Source organism: Argopecten irradians, chromosome 9, assembly GCF_041381155.1.
Source record: "Argopecten irradians isolate NY chromosome 9, Ai_NY, whole genome shotgun sequence".
Taxonomy (NCBI): Eukaryota; Metazoa; Mollusca; class Bivalvia; order Pectinida; family Pectinidae; genus Argopecten; species Argopecten irradians.
In genome coordinates, this window is record NC_091142.1 from 3,301,943 (window position 1) to 3,325,788 (window position 23,846).

The 23,846-nt window shown below is 32.8% G+C and overlaps 1 protein-coding gene across 2 annotated transcripts; it reads right to left on the bottom strand.

Moving 5' to 3' along the window:
* Positions 1-132: 132 nt before the first annotated feature.
* Positions 133-23,572, bottom strand: LOC138331103 (WD repeat and SOCS box-containing protein 1-like). Of its 2 annotated transcripts, XR_011209655.1 has the most exons (9): positions 23,295-23,572; positions 18,739-18,916; positions 17,534-17,856; positions 16,896-17,128; positions 15,103-15,275; positions 13,815-13,928; positions 8,709-8,819; positions 5,606-5,750; positions 4,925-5,063 (listed from the first exon to the last, which is right to left on the bottom strand). XR_011209655.1 is itself a non-coding variant. In XM_069278560.1 (8 exons), the coding sequence occupies exons 1-8, from the start codon at positions 23,347-23,349 to the stop codon at positions 4,901-4,903; spliced, it is 1,350 nt and encodes a 449-aa protein (XP_069134661.1). In that variant the 5' UTR covers positions 23,350-23,572; the 3' UTR covers positions 133-4,900. The 2 variants fall into 2 exon arrangements, 1 of the variants encoding a protein (XP_069134661.1); XM_069278560.1 differs by lacking the exon at positions 5,606-5,750 and having other exon boundaries at positions 133-5,063.
* Between the last annotated feature and the right edge of the window lie 274 nt (positions 23,573-23,846).

Genomic DNA, 23,846 nt, shown 5'->3' on the forward strand with positions numbered 1-23,846 from the left:
ACGACGGACGCTGCAACATGACATAAGCTCACCGGCCAATGTTAATGCCAAAATGTCCTAATTTACTGTTGAATGTACATTAGCTCTTAGTCATTGAAGTTTCCACAAGTGGTGAGAAACATAAGAAAATCATTTAATTATAACTTTTAATTGATCATAGTAAACAATTATATGTACATGTGTATAATATTTAATATGCGTGGCGCCAGCTACATTGTATGTGTACAACCATCCATATACAAGCTGAATCTACCAGTTATTCAATATGAAGAATTAATTAAATGTGACTATTTGGTAGAAACACCCATCCTTTATAAGTACATGTATTTCTTTCTGAGAAAAAAAAAAAGTGGAAATAAAACACGACAAAATTTAATCCTACAAATAGTTTCAGTCTGGTGATAATAACAATACGAGTATGTGAGGATATCTACTTTTCAAAATAAATGCAAACGAAAAAAATCAATCAAAAATAAAAAGAAAACAAAAATTGCCTTTCACACTTTAGTAATCCTAATGTTTTCTATATGTGATAAAACATACAAAAGCACGGAGAGGTTTGAATGCTGCTATCTACACAAATTGGTACATTTTTTATTCATAATATTACTCAATCACCCCCGAAATTACAAAACTGACTATTCCAGCTTTTGAATTAGAACAATCTAAATGCACCTTCAGAGGTGAATGAGTTAATATATAGCAGTATATGCCAGGTGAAAGCAGATATACCGAAAGACGTATGAACTGAATAATGATAAATTATTAAGAAATCAGATTTAAAGACACTAATGAATGATTGTATTTAAAGTGTTTATGATTATAAAGTGATATGTTCTCGACAAGCTGGCAGTTTATATATCATATGGTATTGTAGAACAAAACCCGCCGATTGAGATGAAATCTGTTCTCTGACAAACCACCACCCTTATCCCAGAAGTAACTAAAATCTATGATTTATCAAAACATGTGTAATTTTTATAGTAAAATATGATAGTGTTTATATAACCAGTGAGCCTATACATGATTATATTTACAAACATGGACAAAGAAGATGTACTATATTGTATTAACACTAAGTCTATAGCATTACAAATTAGTACGGTAATAAGCACTGGGCATGAAGGGTCAAAGAAATATGCCTTGTACATATCCACAGTTGTAAGCTATATGGGTCAAACTTATAATTTTATTAGCACTTCTCTTTAAAACTGATCAGTCTTAGCTTACTGGAAGACATTGGCTTTTTAAATTGCAACTTTCAAAATTTACACTTGGTAAAGGAACAATTTGAATAGCATTATGATCTGCAATACTTTATTGTATGTTGGAATTCAAACCTCTTAACCGATAAATCCCAGAAGTCAAGCAGTAGAAGTACATTTACTGTCTAGTAACAAAGAGTTTCTGATGTCTTTTACTGTAGATCTGTATTCTTTAAACAAAAAGCTAAGAACCATTTGATTTTGTTCTTTAAGAGTGTTTGGAGGCAATGCAAAACGTTTTTAACAAAGATACAAAAACAGATTTTGTTTGCAATTTTTTTTTTCCAAAATAAAACTCAAAAACGTACCTGCGCACTATACGTGGGTGTGCACTATACGCACAAAAATACCGTAACCGTATACCAATTTACCGTTGATTAGTTCCACTATCCGATGATTATTATTTGATGTAGGTTTCGTGACGTCATAATCACAAATAATGATGTCAGTTTCATGACGTCATAATCACAAATAATGACGCAGGTTTTGTGATGTCATAATCACAAGAAGCTGTGACAAATCGACAGTAAATTGTAACTACATAGTTTTGGGATCTAGAAATCTTTGTATTGGGAAAAATCATTACTTTCCTAAGCTTTATGCAAAAAGCAATATGGAAAAAAAACAACCATAATATGTATGTACATGTTCAAATGTAGGACAGGGAATCTAAATCAATCTCCTTAACAAAACCACAGCAGACAGTCAGCTGGATGACTGACAAACTAAAACCAAACTTAACAGATAAGGTGTATTTTTTAAGTATATATATAAACATATGTTCAAAAAGATAAAACCATTAACCAATTAAAATGAGAACATAAGATTCATCACATCTTCAACAACCTTCGATATGAATCTGAAAACATAATCAATTCTATTCAATAACATAGAGTACTGTCCATCACAAGACAATGAAAGAAATGGATGGACACAATAAATTGTACAATGAATATGGGTATGTCTCGTTTGTGGATTTTTTCATTGACCTAATTATAATTAGCTTTCCAAATGATCACACTTTGATTCTATAATGAAATCATTCTCATTCAAAATTTGTAATAATTTGTTATTAAATATATTTACATGTGGATACATTCGTTTTTTTATTTAAACAAGATCTTTGATTACAGTCCGATACTCTACACTACAGTACTGGAGTATCTGATGGTAAATTGAGATCTAGTTTTAATCAGAGTGCATTCAAAATACATGTAGATTTAAAGATGTTCCACCCCCGACAGAGCACAAACGATACTCATCATTTGAACAATAATTAGTGTTTGATCTTGTATATAAATGTCTATTTAACACCAAAAAATTATATAAAAATAATGCATTTTGTCTTTGGTGCATGCTCAATCAGTACTTCTTTCCATATAGGATATAGTGCCACGGAATTTTTTCGGGATGCAATTAATTATTTTTCAATATTTTCATCTTGATGTAAAATTAGAATCTCAAACTTTTCAATGGTAGTATTGAAGTAAAGTAAGTAACTTGTGTAACTGAAGAAAAATATTTAATCTCCTTCTTCGTTTTTGATAGAGAAAAAATACTATTTGTCGGCGATGAAGCATCTCTAAAGAAAGTGATAATAAGCAAAAGTGTTCACGCTGCAAACAATTTCACTTGTTTTGACATACCTTATGACTAATTAAAATAACTGATAGTCATACAATTTCTAGCAAGAAAACAAGCAGAATTAAAACAAATAATTAAATACTGATAGATTGATTGTTTGTATAAAGAATATGGATAGGTACATTTTGATATTGGTAGCTTAAAGTTATTCAATACTGTTTGAAAAGAGTTATAAACCTGAGACATAAAAATTAGATTTATACGGTGATTAGCCATCGCAGTTACATATACAGTTAAACCTGAACAAGTGACTACCTCTGCAGAAGGACCACCTGCTTAATAAGACCATTTCAACACAATATTCCCTGTGTATAAAGACCATCTGACCATTTTCCTTGGTCCATTGGGTGGTCTTTATAGACATGTTTGACGTGCATTCCTACAGGTAATACTGAATTTTCTGTGGTGCTTTTGTTAGGATACAACCTTTCTACATAACAAATTTTAAAACAGTCAAAATTATAAAGATTCCAATAAAACAAATATAACAAAAGGAGTGTGTTTCGGATTGTCAGGAATGCTGATGATAATTCTCATATCTCATCACAACGAAAAAAAGTGCACAAAGGTCATTATAGCTGGAAATTGTTTATTTACTCATTCACCCCTGAAATTATATAATGGACTGGTCTAGTCTTTGATTTAGAAGAGTCTAAATGTGTCTTCAGGGGTGAGTGAGTTAAAAAACAATAGCATTGAACAGTTAGCAGGGACTTTATATACACAATCATAATTTTAAAACTAATATTATCAGTTTTTTTAGAAAATTTAGGCTTGCAATATGCAATTCAATCCAAAAACAAACATTTTTTCAACAACATAATCAGAAAAGGATATAAATTTGTGATAATACCACTAATAGAACATGGACAAGTCGATACAAAATACAAAACCTTCTCATTATGTAAATTTAGTCCCCCACATTTATAGGAAATAAAACATCTCCCATCAGTGAATGTTGCTAATTAATATAAAAGTTTGATAATTAAAGGCACATCCGTATAAAGACCATCTTGTTTTCATAATTAGAAACAACAGACTCAAAATACAATAAACTGTACTGAAATATTGACTTCCGTGGTAAAAGCATACCAAGCCATTTCATTTCTAAAGCAAATACAGTTGATATAATTTTGAAAAAAAAACCACATTGAACAGCATATGTATTTCATAACAATTAATTTTTATGTTATTTTCCACTTTTTATGAATATTTAAAGCTTGTTAAAATATAGAATCACAAAACTTATCACACACTTGCTCAAACACAATGAGGTACATTCGTTGTTGAATTAAAGCTTACAGTTTGTATAATTGGTCATGAAAGACCAGGACACATATACACATTGACAGACAGAAGTAATCATATATTAGCTATAAGACAAAGTACCAAGCTTGAATATTTAGTGTAATATAAGTTTTTTTTACAATGCAATTTTCTAACTATCAAAGTACGTAAAAAAAAAAAAAAATGTGTGATTTTGTTTCGCAAACTATAATCACAAGATTTCATTTACATTCTAATAAAAATCCCAAAATACTTAGATGAGTCAGATCTTCAAAACGAAGAAAAAATTTGCATTTTTATCAATGAATAATGTACGATCACCGTGGAGAAGTGGTTAATGTAGAAATGATGGAAAACAGGTTTTTTTGCTTTGTTAAATGTCACTTGTGAGGCTGGAATGATACTGGAAAGTACATGTATTGGAAACAATATTTGTTATGAACCAGGAGTGTTCCAAGAGATAAGCATTTGTAGTTTCTATGGTAACAAATCCTTGGTGATCAGTCACCGAGGTAAACTCCTTGTTGACGCGTATCCTTGGTAACAGATCTGTAGTGATCACTTGTCATGATCAGTTGTAATGCATTTTATCTGATGTCTGTCTATTAACCAGGAACACTAGATGTTGGATGTTCAAATGGTCACATGTCGTTGGTGATCCGTTGTCGGGCTTTTGTAACTACAGATCCTTGACGACCAGTTATCTAGATGTTGTGGTATTTGAGGTACTCCTTGAGGCGCAATGGTGTGTGGAGAAAGTCGATCATGGTGGATGGGACAATTCTGCGGATGGTACGGCGTGTCTGATGTTGTAGACTTGCCACTTTGTTTGGGGTTCTGTAGAAGGCTACACCTCCGTCTCGGTCCCTGTAATAAAGATAGACATGTTAAGAGTACTGTTCTGGGGACAGCTCTTCAACATCTAAAACCGCGTTATACTCGGTAATACTTGGGCGGGAAAACTTTTATCACGAGGCCATAAACATAATTTTTTAATTCATACACAAATTACAAGGTTCAACAAGAACAAACTTAGAGCCATATCAACTAATAACTGTATCTATCAATCTCTAAATCATATGTAAATTGTTCTAAAACTTATGACATATTCCTGGACATTTGTATATATTATTGAATGATTTTATACCAATTTTCTCATCTTTACCATAATACTGTTAACATAAATTTCATATAACATGATAATATATAATATAAAATATTTTTCAAGAAAATATCAATATTTAAAAGATGGTAATTATGTATCTATTTCAAAATAGACCTAGGGTGCTAATTAATAGTAGATATTCTTGAACACTGTGTATAAGTCATAATGAATAAATGATACATCACATAGATTTGTATAATACATACATGATATATATATATATAAAATATCCACGGGTACAAACCTCCCATACACTACCAGTCACATGACTGTTCACTTTGCATATTCATGAGGCTGTGCTGGAAAGTTTTGCCTTTCCGCGCAGCTCGAGACAGTGGAAACACTTCTTTTGTACATCTTGTACAGTCTATTTTCCATATAGATCACTTCTGCAGAACAAAATATGCACCAAACTAGTAACTTGGCCTATAGGCCAAGCATGGGTATGATAAGGAAATGAGGAAAGCAAAAAGTTTCCAACAATTGTCATTGGTGATGCATACAAGCTGTATAACTAAACATACTGTTAGTTAAAGTCACAATCAAACTAATTTATGGATCCTAAATTCATAATAGGGTTAGTGTAGGTATACTGTAGATATCTCTTCATTTATGAATATATATAAATCGCAGAAATTAAAGAAATCATTTTGTCTTCATCAATGCAAGAGAAATAATTACTATTTCCAATGTTTAAAGTCAAAATCTCGCTTTCTTGTAAATAAACCATGTTTACTCTTCTTCAGGAAAACAGGAAGTTTGAAATGATTTCAACTCTGGTGAAAGACATCATTTAAATATTTTTCAATAACTCTATCATAAAGTGATCTAAAAATAATTCCGATATAGCAAAGGAATTGAAAATCGAAGCTAGCAAAATAATTGTACAGTTCTATATCACAAAGCAGTGTTTGATGAAAATGTATGCACTTGCAAAAATGTGAATTCTTACATTTTGGAAATATTGTAAATTTCTAAAGATAATATTGCTGATAAAAAATATACTAGTATTAAAGTGGGTGACTATATAGACAAGAGGCCTAATTGGCCTACAAGGTGCTTCATTACCTTATCATAAATGGTCTACAATGTACATAATACTAAAAGTCATTATCGTACGTCATGATTACGACAGTATTCTCATTACATGTACAATGCAACATGAAATGAAAAATAATGATTGAAATTAACTTAAGTACTGGACACATTGACACCATACATATTCTTTATTCCTGATTTCTTCATAGATCTCTATGATAGATTTTCATGGATTTCAGTCTTGGGAAATTTTAATTAATTAAATGTGAATTACACTGAAGATTGTTTGTTTGTTTTGGTCTCTTTTTTTTCTGATAAGATGATGTGAATTATTAAAAGATGAAAGAAGAGACAAAATGTATTCATAACTGGTCTTTGCTAGATTTTAAAGCAGGAATTTGATATGCCAGCAATATATATGCTTTGATCAATAAGGATCTTTTTACATGCATATGATTCTTGCTGCAATCGACATATTATAGATATAGCTTGAATCAACAGTATAAAGCAAAATTTCTGCCATCAAAGCTTTCATATTGATAATTTCTAAAAAAAAATTTTTTTAACAAAATTTTTTCCTTTTTTATTTATTAAATCAATGACCTTATATTAGCAGTGTAATGTGCTCATAGTGAATGTAAATAGAGGATCTTCTATGTCAAGTGGCTATGTAATATGAAATTTATCACAGGGTTTCAATAATTTGATATGCCACAAGCCTTTAGGCGAGTGGCATATCAAAATGTGTAATGAGCTTGATATATTTCATATTTCATTAATAGAAATTTAAGTGAAACTTTTAATTTGGTCTCTATATAAAACAGTAGAAATCCGGCTCGGATGTGATATTCGCGTCTACGGAGACAATCCTGTGACCTTAAATATAGATTATATTTTATGATGTCATTTCTATATGTGACGTCATAATAGTATTGCAAGCGTCTTGCGATATTTATGACATGGGTGTATAATAGGGCTGGACGGGCCAGTTATGTGATAAAGCTGCTTACGTTTTTAGGTGGATGCAATTATGTTATTGAAAGGGACAATTCAGTACATTAAAATTTGCACACATATCGGAAACAAACCATTTCTAATAGAAATTTAAATGAGTTGGTTTTACTGTGATATGCAGGAAATGCCCACTGTAATGAGATGTATGTGAACTGTTCAAACTCGCTTACTATCCTCCATTAACATAGTGGTCAGATGTCTTGTATGCCGAACCCTGGTCCCTACCAGTGTACTAAAGACATTTTTTGTCTAGAACTAATCAAATTGTTCTTACGGTAGTGTGTTTATCTTATCAGAAGCATGTTCTTGTCTAAAAATAATTTCATCAACCCTCAGTGGTTATATATTGCATTTGTTTAACATGCGGACTTTGGCTGGGATATATAGGTAATGTGACATGTTGTACCTGCTTAATCGTATTGATTTGGAATTTCAACGGTATCAATCAAAATACTTAACAATGTCGTGGAATTTGTCAATATTTCTTGTTATATGTTTCATAAGGAATGTAGAACAAAACATTTATGTCATATTTTGCTTCGTGGCTATGTGACAGAGTTAGGTCCATCAAATTGTTCCTTTAATACAAAATGTAAGTTTGTTTCAAAATTTGATACTGATGTTATTCATGTAAAGATTCCATTTGAATGATTTTGACAGGTGACAATACATGTATCTGTATAGGGTTCTCTATCAATCAATCAAAATCGCATGAACAAGCCAAGATAGTTTAATACAAAGGGCAAATTCTAGATAGCTCTGGAATGTCTCTTTATACACCAAAATGTTTCTTTCATAAATTTGTACCATATAATGGAAGCTATTTGTTGTTTTTCAAAATGTCAAAAATAATGGCACAGATATCATTTGTTAGTATAGGGGAAAATGAAGTCAATACTGATTATTATAAATGAGATTGTAGCTTTTGATTTTGATGATAATCTTTACAACACAGGAATTATCTCACAATTCACAAAGGAAGACAGAACTACATAGTCAATATACACTTATCATTCTGTTCAGAACCCTATTTATTTCATACAAAACTTGGGTACTGCAAACAGCAATACATTACAACAATTACATGGTAGATCAGGATGCACAGATCTTTACTTTTATAAAATGTGTTTTTGTATAAAAAGTTAGAAACATGTAATATTATAAAATATATCTACTTTCAGAATTATCAGTAGTTCTTTAACACCTTCGCAGTATACAATTGATACTCAAACTCTCACCATAAACTCATGTACATGTATACTACATGATGGTAATACGAGAGACCGAGTACCTACCCCACAGCTATGGTGTGTCCATTGAGTGATACACTACAACACAGGGCATTGTTGTGATCCGCCACAGACTTAGGGTTACTGGTATCCTCTAGGTCCCACACACGCATGTACCTAAAACAGGAGGTAAAATACTAATATACACAACTATACACACATAAAACAGTCCAACACACATATATATACCTAAAACAGGCGGTAAAATACTAATATACACAACTATACACACATAAAACAGTCCAACACACACATATATACCTAAAACAGGAGGTAAAATACTAATATACACAACTATACACACATAAAACAGTCCAACACACACATATATACCTAAAACAGGAGGTAAAATACTAATATACACAACTATACACACATAAAACAGTCCAACACACATATATACCTAAAACAGGAGGTAAAATACTAATATACACAACTATACACACATAAAACAGTCCAAACACACATATATACCTAAAACAGGAGGTAAAATACTAATATACACAACTATACACACATAAAACAGTCCAACACACACACATATACCTAAAACAGGAGGTAAAATACTAATATACACAACTATACACACATAAAACAGTCCAACACACACATATATACCTAAAACAGGAGGTAAAAAATACTAATATACACAACTATACACACATAAAACAGTCCAACACACACACATATACCTAAAACAGGAGGTAAAATACTAATATACACAACTATACACACATAAAACAGTCAAACACACACACATATATACCTAAAACAGGAGGTAAAATACTAATATACACAACTATACACACATAAAACAGTCCAACACACACATATATACCTAAAACAGGAGGTAAAATACTAATATACACAACTATACACACATAAAACAGTCCAACACACACATATATACCTAAAACAGGAGGTAAAATACTAATATACACAACTATACACACATAAAACAGTCCAACACACACATATATACCTAAAACAGGAGGTAAAATACTAATATACACAACTATACACACATAAAACAGTCCAACACACACACATATACCTAAAACAGGAGGTAAAATACTAATATACACAACTATACACACATAAAACAGTCCAACACACACATATATACCTAAAACAGGAGGTAAAATACTAATATACACAACTATACACACATAAAACAGTCAAACACACATATATACCTAAAACAGGAGGTAAAATACTAATATACACAACTATACACACATAAAACAGTCCAACACACACATATATACCTAAAACAGGAGGTAAAATACTAATATACACAACTATACACACATAAAACAGTCCAACACACACATATATACCTAAAACAGGAGGTAAAATACTAATATACACAACTATACACACATAAAACAGTCCAACACACATATATACCTAAAACAGGAGGTAAAATACTAATATACACAACTATACACACATAAAACAGTCCAACACACACAATATACCTAAAACAGGAGGTAAAATACTAATATACACAACTATACACACATAAAACAGTCAAACACACATATATACCTAAAACAGGAGGTAAAATACTAATATACACAACTATACACACATAAAACAGTCCAAAACACACATATATACCTAAAACAGGAGGTAAAATACTAATATACACAACTATACACACATAAAACAGTCCACACACACATATATACCTAAAACAGGAGGTAAAATACTAATATACACAACTATACACACATAAAACAGTCCAACACACACATATATACCTAAAACAGGAGGTAAAATACTAATATACACAACTATACACACATAAAACAGTCCAACACACATATATACCTAAAACAGGAGGTAAAATACTAATATACACAACTATACACACATAAAACAGTCAAACACACATATATACCTAAAACAGGAGGTAAAATACTAATATACACAACTATACACACATAAAACAGTCCAAACACACATATATACCTAAAACAGGAGGTAAAATACTAATATACACAACTATACACACACATAAAACAGTCCAAACACACATATATACCTAAAACAGGAGGTAAAATACTAATATACACAACTATACACACATAAAACAGTCCAACACACACATATATACCTAAAACAGGAGGTAAAATACTAATATACACAACTATACACACATAAAACAGTCCAACACACACATATATACCTAAAACAGGAGGTAAAATACTAATATACACAACTATACACACATAAAACAGTCCAACACACACATATATACCTAAAACAGGAGGTAAAATACTAATATACACAACTATACACACATAAAACAGTCCAACACACACATATATACCTAAAACAGGAGGTAAAATACTAATATACACAACTATACACACATAAAACAGTCCAACACACACATATATACCTAAAACAGGAGGTAAAATACTAATATACACAACTATACACACATAAAACAGTCCAACACACATATATATACCTAAAACAGGAGGTAAAATACTAATATACACAACTATACACACATAAAAACAGTCCAACACACATATATACCTAAAACAGGAGGTAAAATACTAATATACACAACTATACACACATAAAACAGTCCAACACACACATATATACCTAAAACAGGAGGTAAAATACTAATATACACAACTATACACACATAAAACAGTCCAACACAAACATATATACCTAAAACAGGAGGTAAAATACTAATATACACAACTATACACACATAAAACAGTCCAACACACATATATACCTAAAACAGGAGGTAAAATACTAATATACACAACTATACACACATAAAACAGTCCAACACAACACATATATACCTAAAACAGGAGGTAAAATACTAATATACACAACTATACACACATAAAACAGTCCAACACACACATATATACCTAAAACAGGAGGTAAAATACTAATATACACAACTATACACACATAAAACAGTCCAACACACACATATATACCTAAAACAGGAGGTAAAATACTAAATATACACAACTATACACACATAAAACAGTCCAACACACACATATATACCTAAAACAGGAGGTAAAATACTAATATACACAACTATACACACATAAAACAGTCCAACACACACATATACCTAAAACAGGAGGTAAAATACTAATATACACAACTATACACACATAAAACAGTCCAACACACACATATATACCTAAAACAGGAGGTAAAATACTAATATACACAACTATACACACATAAAACAGTCACAACACACACATATATACCTAAAACAGGAGGTAAAATACTAATATACACAACTATACACACATAAAACAGTCCAACACACACATATATACCTAAAACAGGAGGTAAAATACTAATATACACAACTATACACACATAAAACAGTCCAACACACACATATATACCTAAAACAGGAGGTAAAAATACTAATATACACAACTATACACACATAAAACAGTCCAACACACAATATACCTAAAACAGGAGGTAAAATACTAATATACACAACTATACACACATAAAACAGTCCAACACACACATATATACCTAAAACAGGAGGTAAAATACTAATATACAAAACTATACACATAAAACAGTCCAACACACACATATATACCTAAAACAGGAGGTAAAATACTAATATACACAACTATACACACATAAAAACAGTCTAACACACATATTATATACCTAAAACGGGAGGTAAAAAATACTAATATACACAACTATACACACATAAAACAGTCCAACACACACATATATACCTAAAACAGGAGGTAAAATACTAAATATACACAACTATACACACATAAAACAGTCCAACACACAACATATATACCTAAAAACAGGAGGTAAAATACTAATATACACAACTATACACACATAAAACAGTCCAACACACACATATATACCTAAAACAGGAGGTAAAATACTAATATACACAACTATACACACATAAAACAGTCCCAACACACATATATACCTAAAACAGGAGGTAAAATACTAATATACACAACTATACACACATAAAACAGTCCAACACAACACATATATACCTAAAACAGGAGGTAAAATACTAATATACACAACTATACACACATAAAACAGTCCAACACACACATATATACCTAAAACAGGAGGTAAAATACTAATATACACAACTATACACACATAAAACAGTCCAACACACACATATATACCTAAAACAGGAGGTAAAATACTAATATACACAACTATACACACATAAAACAGTCCAACACACACATATATACCTAAAACAGGAGGTAAAATACTAATATACACAACTATACACACATAAAACAGTCCAACACACACATATATACCTAAAACAGGAGGTAAAATACTAATATACACAACTATACACACATAAAACAGTCCAACACACACATATATACCTAAAACAGGAGGTAAAATACTAATATACACAACTATACACACATAAAACAGTCCAACACACACATATACCTAAAACAGGAGGTAAAATACTAATATACACAACCATACACACATAAAACTGTCCAACACACATTCATGTAGATAACATAAGTCTACAACACACATTCATGTAGATAACATAAGTCTAAATTAAAGGTAATATCAGCTGTTTTTATTTTTTTTTTATTTTAACAAAGAAATCAAATCCATGGTAATATATAAATAGCAAAAGAAAAACATTAATTTGCATTTTAATATAACTAACAAAGGAAACATGAGACATACAGACCTGCAGTAACATTTTACTAGAATCAACTGATTCTAAATTAGTTTTATTTGCATTTCAATTATTAAAATTAAAACTATATATGTTTAAAATTATAAAGGAATTAAGTGGTTCAGGTGCCAGACATTCTCCAAGTACTAGCCCTACATCAATAGTATCAAGTGCTAAATTTCTCCAAGTACTAGCCCTACATCAATAGTATCAAGTGCTAAATTTCTCCAAGTACTAGCCCTACATCAATAGTATCAAGTGCAAAAATTTATGTCATCTAGTCTGTATTTTCATATTACAAAGTTATCTGCCGTTGTGGGTAGGTATTGATTGTGAATATCATTTCTACACCTCATGAAAAGTCTTACCCATCATCACAGACTGTAGCTAGTTGTAGGCCATTGTTACAAAAGGTCACATCCCTAACGTAATGGTCGTTGGCTCCACCAGCAAATATCGGACGAGGCTCTGGGAACATGTGGCTGAGGAAATAATGGTTTTATAAAATGATTTAAAATCAAATCTTATATTTACACAAACAGCAAACATTGGAGTAGATCTAAAGTCTAAAAAAATCTAAATAGCAGACTATTAATGCTGTACATTTTCTTTTCAAATTACAGAGTTATGTCCCTTCTGTGTAGGTATTGATTGTGACGACATTACTTCACGAGCAAGAATTACCAGTATGCCATTTTCACTGAAAAATATGATGTGTTGCTCACAGAATATTAAATGACTTTACAATCAATATCTATCCAAAAGGGCCGATAACTCTGTAATATGCAAAATCTTAATAGCTTCAGTATAGCTTATTGTTAAACATGTTTACACCTGGTTATTTCATTAAATAAAACGTCAATTACAAGGAGGAGTATGACCATATTGATATCTCTGTGACGTATAAGTCGTCAATTAGAAGGTGAGTATGACCATTTTGATATCTCTGTGACGTATATGTCGTCAATTAGAAGGTGAGTATGACCATTTTGATATCTCTGTGACGTATAAGTCGTCAATTAGAAGGAGAGTATGGCTATTTTGATATCTCTGTGACGTATAAGTCGTCAATTAGGAGGAGTATGACCATTTTGATATCTCTGTGACGTATAAGTCGTCAATTAGAAGGAGAGTATGACAATTTTGATAGCTTTGTGACGTATAAGTCGTCAATTAGGAGGAGTATGACCATTTTGATATCTCTGTGACGTATAAGTCGTCAATTAGAAGGAGAGTATGACAATTTTGATAGCTTTGTGACGTATAAGTCGTCAATTAGGAGGAGTATGACCATTTTGATATCTCTGTGACGTATAAGTCGTCAATTAGAAGGAGAGTATGACAATTTTGATAGTTTTGTGACGTATAAGTCGTCAATTACAAGGAGGGTATGACCATTTCAATATTTCTGAGAACAGAAATTAACTCAATCACAAACAGAAAATTTCAACAAAATAATCAATCCTTCAATGATCATTTTTGACTTTCAATAAAGGGAGCCCTTTGGATTTTAAACAAATCTGTATTTAACATGAATACTGGGACATGTTTTATACAGTTCTACTAGAAATTATGGTAAGGCAATGTGGAAATAGTCATTTGTACCAGAGCCATACAAAATCAATTAAAACATAGAGACTCAGAAAGATTTCTCACCCCAATTCAGCGATAGCATCCCCAGTATAAGGGTCCCAGATGATGACTCGAGTGTCGTACGAGGCTGTGGCCAGGAGGGCCCCGTCGGGCGAGTAGTCACAGGCACACACGTCATTATAGTGGCCTTTCAGCTGCATATGTTTACTGCTATCCTCCATGTTAAACAGGGTTACCTGAAAGGGATTGGGTAATCTAAAACTAGTACAGAGAAATGACATAAAATAGAATCTAAACAACATATTAAAGATAAGATAATTCCTGGACTCTCTAAGCTTCTGTTAAACCCAATCAAACTTTACTTCAACATTAAACACATAACTGATTTTGGTCCCATTTTTAAAGTGACAGCATGCAATCCTAGTACAAAACGCCAGATAGACATAGTCAGTCAGTAATATTAAGTTTGCCACCATATAGAGTAGCTATGATACACATATGCATGTTGTCTTTCCACTATATACTGTCAACCAAGAAAACTTTTTACGGACAGTCTATAGACTTATAGCAGCTAAATTTCACAGGAGATTTAATTTATTTTCCCTATATTCCTGTTTTCACTGAATTCTGTGAATTCTTAACATCAACGAAATATTCAGAAATTCATTGACGTCACATACAAAAGTTCTAAAGATTACAGAAGAATAGATGAAGCACAAATTAAATCTGTGCAAATACTGTATCTGACCCAAAAAGCACCCCTCCTCATTTTTGAGGCCTTGATGTCAATTGCCCAGGCATAAATAAAGACCAAAAACTGTATAGATTTGTAATAATTTCGTCTTATTAGCACTTTTTCAATTTTTTAAACGCCCTTGATGCTTATTGGGTCGAATACGATATGCCACTTATGAGAATTAATTAACAAAGGAGAGGATTATTAGTTTAATGTCCTTTTACAGTCAGGGTCATTTAAAGTTATATTGCTGCTAATATCACAGTAAAGATATGTCACTTAAACATTTGATATTTGCTGCTAATTTCAAAGTAAAGATATGTCACTTAAACATTTGATATTTGCTGCTAATTTCACAGTAAAGATATGTCACTTAAACATTTGATATTTGCTTCTAATTTCACAGTAAAGATATACTTAAACATTGATATTTGCTGCTAATTTAAAGATATGTCACTTAAACATTTGATATTTGCTGCTATTTCACAATAAGATATGTCACTTATATTTGCTGCTAATTTCACAGTAAAGATATGTCACTTAAACATTTGATATTTGCTGCTAATTTCACAGTAAAGATATGTCACTTAAACATTTGATATTTGCTGCTAATTTCACAGTAAAGATATGTCACTTAAACATTTGATATTTGAACATTGACATGTTACTTGATGATTTAGCTCCCAAAAAGCATATGTCGGCCTATAAGAGAGCCGAAATCTAGGGATCATATATTCCTGGTTTTGAATAAAGCGCCTTCAATCACCACCATGTTCAGTGACTTCGGGTTTTGTCGGATTCTAAATCGTATCACATGACTGACGTTCGACACGACCTGCACGTGGTGAGCCAGGTAACTAGTGTAAATATTGTGTGTATATCAAATATTGTAATGTGAAAGCATTATTTTAAAGTGGTAAAATTAGAAAGTTTAAAACTCAGACAGAGCGAAAGTGAAAGTGATAGACCATACAAAATGCAACTTTAAGGACGTGCCAGGTTAATTTGCGGAGAAAAAGCCAAAGTGCCCGGTGAAAAACCAATGACCAACGGTCAGCCCCTGGCAACTGTTCAATATGACGATAAACATGATTACCTAACACTGTACATTTGTACTTACTGATTTGTTGTTTCCAGCACAGGCTATATACTGACAATCTGGTGACCATTTACACGTGTTGACCATCGATGCTTTCCCTCGTAAAGTTTTCGTCATATTGCCGTCGTCGTTGAGATCCCAAACCTTGAGTGTCCCATCACGAGAAGCGGAAACAAATAACAAGCTTCTGTCTGGGGCAAAGTTGATCTCCTTAATCCAATCTCTGTGGTCAATCAGTTCCATCAACAGGTTACCTACAAACGAGTGTAAAGCTTGATAGATCTTATGTGGTAAAAGGAAGGAAAAGCCAATGCAATCATTGATAGAGATTTATCAAATCTGGAGCTCTGCCTCCAGGTCGGTAAAATGAATCAGTCTTATGTATAAATAGGTTTATATTTTATTATATGGTAATATCTAAAACTTATAAATTATTTTAATATAAATACCCTACTGTGATGTACATAGGCTTATTATATAGAGTTTAGTCATGAATATCTCTTTATAATCTGGTGTCCTGGTATATCTCCATAATCTTTATAAATCAATATATCCCGAGATCAATTGTGTGATTAGCCTAGTGCATGTGCATGTATATCAGCAATATACCTGTGTACGTCTAGACCAGGTGTGACAAATACTAATGAGATGTCCCCTACCTGTGTTACAGTCCCATGTTTTTATCTTTCCGTTCTGTAACCCAGTCGCCAGTATCAGGACGTCGTCAAACTTAAACCTCTTCCACATAGTCTGATAGGACTCCTGTTTAGAGGTCCCGGTACCGAACGCCACGGCAGAAACATATCCTCCGCATTCAATGGTACGCGGAACCCTGTATCGTTGTTGATTAGTGATGTCATTTCTCTCCTGTTGGATCAGATCTTCAATCAGTCGGAGATTTGTCAGACTTTCCTCGCCAACAAAGTTCAACAATCTCCGTCTTCTCTCTGAGTAGCTGTTGTACTCTTTTGCTTCATTAGTCCTGGTAAAATAAGTTACAGCAAACATGCAGATACAATTATACCAAAACATATTGGAGATATTCCAGTACCTGTGCTTTCTAAGGAAAGAAGAACAGAATCTTTCAGGAGAATCTCAATCCGAGGATAAGATTCCTAAGTTGTCAAAAACAAGGCTTTGTCGAGTGTTTGATAGCTTAAGAATCTTAAACCGAGGGCTGAGATCTTCTGACTCACTCCAAAGAGAGTGAATGATTCTTTTTCTCTCACCTTGTGAGAGCATGTGCATATAGATTTCATGTGACTTGTCTGTACCCAAATAGAAAAATAGATAGAAAAATCTCACACCGGTCAAATTTAAGATATATCCCTGTCCAGGGTAAGAGAAAATTCTATCTAACACAGGGGGTGAATATGAGCTTAAGTTCACCTTTGCTAGACAATCGCATGACGTTATCAAATAGGGAGTATAAAGATACCAAAACAATGCGGGTAAATTTTGATTTCGGTTGATTAGTCCCACCTTCACAAAAATCCGGTCAGATATGATCACAATCACCAGAAGATGTAAAACTATATATATATACAGCTAATTGATGGTAAATTGTATTTATGTTACGTTGTTTTGGTATCTCCATGCAGATCTATCAATGTATTCAATATCTGTTTTTTGGATGGCACCAAGAATTTAGATACATAATGGTTCTATTCCTGTTAATTGGTGAAAATGCTTCAAAACAACAGAATCTGGCAATTTGACTTTTTAGTATTTTTATATCCGTCTCACTTTTAATATCAAATGATGATATTTCATTTCAATCTTTGGATAACCATATATGCTTGGTCTTCCTGTGAAAATTGGCAAATTCTGTAAATTGTTTTTAGTTTACATGTATTTGACTTACTGTTTTCCTAAGTTTTTATCCCAGGGGACAAGCTGTACAGTGCGGGAGCCACACGACCATGCGAAATAGGTGTTGTCTGGGGCCCACGCACACGTCCAGGTCTCCTGTCCTGATCGTCCATATGGTACGCCCCGCGGCGACACTAGAGGCGATAGTTCATCACAAGGCTTGATATTATCTGTAAGGAAAGTTGTCATGATGTTTGAAAAATTTCTCAACTAATCACATGTATTACAATTCAATATTACATCAAATGTTCATATATAGTGGACCAGCGATAATCTAGATGTTGACATGTTTGAAAAATTTCTACCTCATCACACATATTACAATATCAAATCAAGTGGACCCGCGATAATCCAGACTGATAGTTCAGAAAACTCATGATTTGGACAGAATTATTATGAATTTGAACAAATTTATCAAGGAACATTTTGATTAATTAAACAGAATCTAACAGACCAGAAAAATGTGTGATCTAGACACTTTGAGCTTGTCCATGTTGTACATGGTATAGGAGGTTTAGATCGGGTTAAATCTTTTATTAGGCAAAAAAAAAAAAAATGTCTCTTTAGGGTTATACTTTACTTAGCCAAAAAAAAATAAGGTCAGTAGGTCTGGTGAATTAAGTGTCTTTCACTCTAAAATAAATTAATGGCCAGAAACGGAGTCTGAGATTAAAATCTTAGAAAAAATTTTGTTTTCGTTGAAAAGTGGGAAAAAAAATTAGGGTCAGGGGTTAAAAATTAGGGTAGGTCGGATAACCCCAAACAGAATTTTTTTTTTTGCCCGTATTATTTTATTAATACATTTACAAAAAATTAAGTATTCTAATTAAATAGGGATTTATGAATAAAACATATTTTCTGGATCTTTATATGCAATATAAAACAGTTTTAAAATTTTGATAACACAACTTTGATATATATATGTAACATTAACTAAACAAGAGGCCCAGAGGGCCTGTATCGCTCACCTGGTTTGTAATGTCAAGTCATGTTCTGAATACAGGTTCATTGTTTCTTTTCTGAAGGAATTTGAATATTTACCTCTTATTTCCTCCTGCCCCCGGGGGGTCAGAGCCAAAATTTATACAAGTTCTTTCCCCCTTCGCCCAAGGATGTTTGTGGCCAAATTTGGTTACAATCCATGCAGAACTCTAGGACAAGTAGCGATTTATAGGATTTACCTCTATTTCCCCTATTGGGCCCCGCCCCTCCTGCCCCCCAGGGGTTAGAGCCAAAATTTCTACAAGTTCTTTCCCCTTCGCCCAAGGATGTTTGTGGCCAAATTTGGTTACAATCCATGCAGAACTCTAAGACAAGTAGCGTTTTATAGGATTTACCTCTATTTCCCCTATTGGGGCCCCGCCCCTCCTGCCCCCCAGGGGTTAGAGCCAAAATTTATACAAGTTCTGTTCCCCTTCCCCCGAGGATGTTTGTGGCCAAATTTGGTTACAATCCATGCAGAACTCTAGGACAAGTAGCGATTTATAGGATTTACCTCTATTTCCCCTATTGGGCCCCGCCCCTCCTGCCCCCGGGGGGTCAGAGCCAAAATTTATACAAATTCTGTTCCCTTACCCTCAAGGATGTTTCTGGCCAAATTTGGTTACAATACATGCAGAACTCTAGGACAAGTAGCGTTTTATAGAATTTACCTTTATTTTCCCTATTGGGCCGTGCCCCTCCTGCCCCCGGGGGGTCAGAGCCAAAATTTATACAAGTTCTGTTCCCCTTCCCCCAAGGATGTTTGTGGCTAAATTTGGTTACAATCCATGCAAAACTTTATGACTAGTAGCGATTTAAAGGAAATGTTGACGGACGGATGACGGACAGACGGCGGATGACTGACGGACGACAGACGACGGACGCCGCGCCATGACATAAGCACACCGGCCCTTCGGGCCAGGTGAGCTAAAAACCTGTTACTTTTGGATAGAAGTTTTCCAAATATTTATTTTACCTTGATCCTTTGGCCTATATATATGGCTTTACAATACTGTTTTACCGTAGTACAGTGCACCAAATATAATATGCCTAGCTACAGTTAAGCCTACCAATGCCTCTAAAGTTTTATACACCTGAATTCAAGTACAGAAATGTCACAATATAATGTATTCTCCGCCAGGGACAAAACAAATATGTATACCACATTTAAACTATCAGAGGGTAAATATTGTTGAGTAATGCGAGCCTTGAGGAGACATTATAATTTATAATATTTACAACACAATAGAATACAAAAATTTTTTTTAATCCTTTTTCAAAAAATTATACTTTTTAATATTTTATAGAATGTAAAAGTGTTTCATCATGCTATGTACTTCTAACATAGTAACACTGTTGGGGTAGTAAAAGGGTTGATGATAAATTATATATAGCTTAAGTTTAATGGGTGAGAAAACCGATACATCCATACAACAATGTCAATTATATATTTCCAATATTAAGATCTTTCATAGAATCTTCTTAGTGTTTAGAAATGACAATAACAAGCCTTTTCACTTAACAACTCTACTGTGTTAACCGCCTCGTATTACTGCAGTAATTTGTGACACTCGAGATGGAAGTGCTCTACAATCTCCATGACCGCAGCGCTTCAAATTGTAAATGACGACTGTCAAGGATATAGGCCTCATAATTTTGTATGCTGTAAATTTGTGTTACACCATGAAGTACAAGTACAATACACTCATGTCACCTGCGGCTGTATTGCATGTCTACCCATGCAATAAAGCCTCGTGACGTCACGGCGTCAACAAAATCTATATTTCCTCGGTAAAATTTAAATATTTTTTTCACAAATATGACTGGTTTTACTATAAAAGATGCACACGATGAAATTTGTGTTGAAAATATCACATAAAATTTCATGTTGGAAAATTGATTTCCAGTCGTGGATTTCTTCGAATTTATTTCAAAATGGCTGGATATTATTAGTTGTAAAATTTCAATAAAACGTCGAGGTATGAAAGAAAAATACTCTTTCATAAGTGGATATGAAGGATAGGGATATTCTACCCCTCGGGATCACAAAATGTTGCAAAACCCTCGGCAAGCCTCGGGTTTTATTACATTTTGTGACCCTCGGGTAAAATATCCCTTTCCTTCATATCCACATATGAAAGAGTCTTATAATAAGCTATACTAGTGTTGACATATTACGCGTCAAATCGAATAACTAAATTTAATGTGTGACATTGAGCAATGTTTCATATATATATATGGTGTAGCATTTACAAATAATAACTATATATAATGTTAACGAACACCAGCTGTTCAATTTTAGACATCATATGGATAATAAATTGCCTTGATAAACATGTTTTATTTTGATTTATATTGCAACAACAATTTTAAAATAGATATATACTGTACCTTCAAAATGAGTAAATAACTTAATATATTTAAGCATTAATTAAACCATTTGGCATCAGAAGCTAAGCCAGGGCTCGAATTATACATTTTTGTCACTTGCTAAAAATAGGAAGTGTCCTAAATTTGTACTTACTAAATACATCTTTACTAATAATTAAATATCTGTATTCAAATTACATTTTTTTTAAATATAAAATCATTTTTTTTTGCATGATGATGCGAGGTATATAGGTATATATCAACAACATTTTAGTAAGAACTGTGTCCGCATGTATTGTCCTTTAATTAAAACAATTTTTCACAATCAATATGTCATTTAAAATGACAGTTGTCCCCGATAAAAGCAACTTGCCAAAATAATTATATGTATATATAAGCAAGAGCATATTTTTCCTCTTGCTATTCTGGTATACTTGCAAAAAGCAAGTAAAAAAGCCTGAAAAATCGAGTCCAGCTGTTAGCCCTTCGAAATCATTGCCACCAAATTAATGTCACATATATATATTTTCTGATCTAATCTACATGACAGAAGTCGAAAGTAAAGGTGGTCTACAAGCCAATGGCTTATCAATAGACCGTAGATCAGGTAAATCAGGTAACTGTTAGACCATCGAATAAAACCAAAATGTTAAACAAAAAGATTAATCTGCCAATTGCAAGTGCGGTTGAGAGTCGAGGGGCAGGTTGTCACGTCTCTCAACCTGTGTCTGTATGTGTGTCTTTGGCGATTCATATTTTGATCTTGTATAAAGTCACCATTCCTGACTAATCATCACGGGCAGATTTAAACATAGAATGTCATTATCAGAGCAAGTCAAATAGCACAGGGGGCCAACTCAATGAAAATGGGTGTTGTCAAATATTTACTAATAAAACAGTTTTATTAGTAAATATCCAGATTTTGAAAACAATTTTTCAAATCTCGTATTTTCTGGAAAAAAAATCACATTCATGACTGTTATATATATTCATCAGTCCATCCACCAAATACAAAAAAAATGTTTGACAACATCCAACTTCCAAGCCTAAAACTTCGGCCTAATGATGAAATAAAATTACTGTTCACAATAACATACCATGTATGCTAATGTCATTTGTTCCACCTGATTGATTACACCGATTGGCTATTAAAACGCTCATAAACAAAACTACACAGTAAATCGTTAGGTTTCTTACCGATGTCTTCTGCATCGATGTCGGAGAAGCTGGAAGGAACGTCGATGTTTCTCATTTAATGAAAATGATGATCGAATCCCGTTTAGCTGAAATGTTTACACTGTATAAGTTTCTATACTAAATAAATGTTACTTCAGATCCGAATAAGTGGATGATTAATTAACTTATCAACATAAAATTCGCTGAAACATCTAAATTGTTTGCTAAATATTCCAAATATCAATAACAAATCCGTACTGTGCACAGTTTACGTTCGCTTCAAGCTTCTGGATGCGGCAGACGTGCGATACGTCGTGTGCGCTCAATCTATAGTCTGTTTCAGAATACTCGCCATAGATCGAGACTATATGGTCTTAGGGATACCTAGCGAATGCCCAATATTATGCGACAGCATTACTTTATCAGTTATAAATAAAGTTATAAATACTCTTCGTTTAGACGATGCACTGTTTTGAAAAAATTGTTTTCCCCTCATTTCATTTGTCAGAAATTTACTTTTTTTTCTAAACTGTGCATGTGCAATTACATGTGCAGTGTACAAATGTATGTATG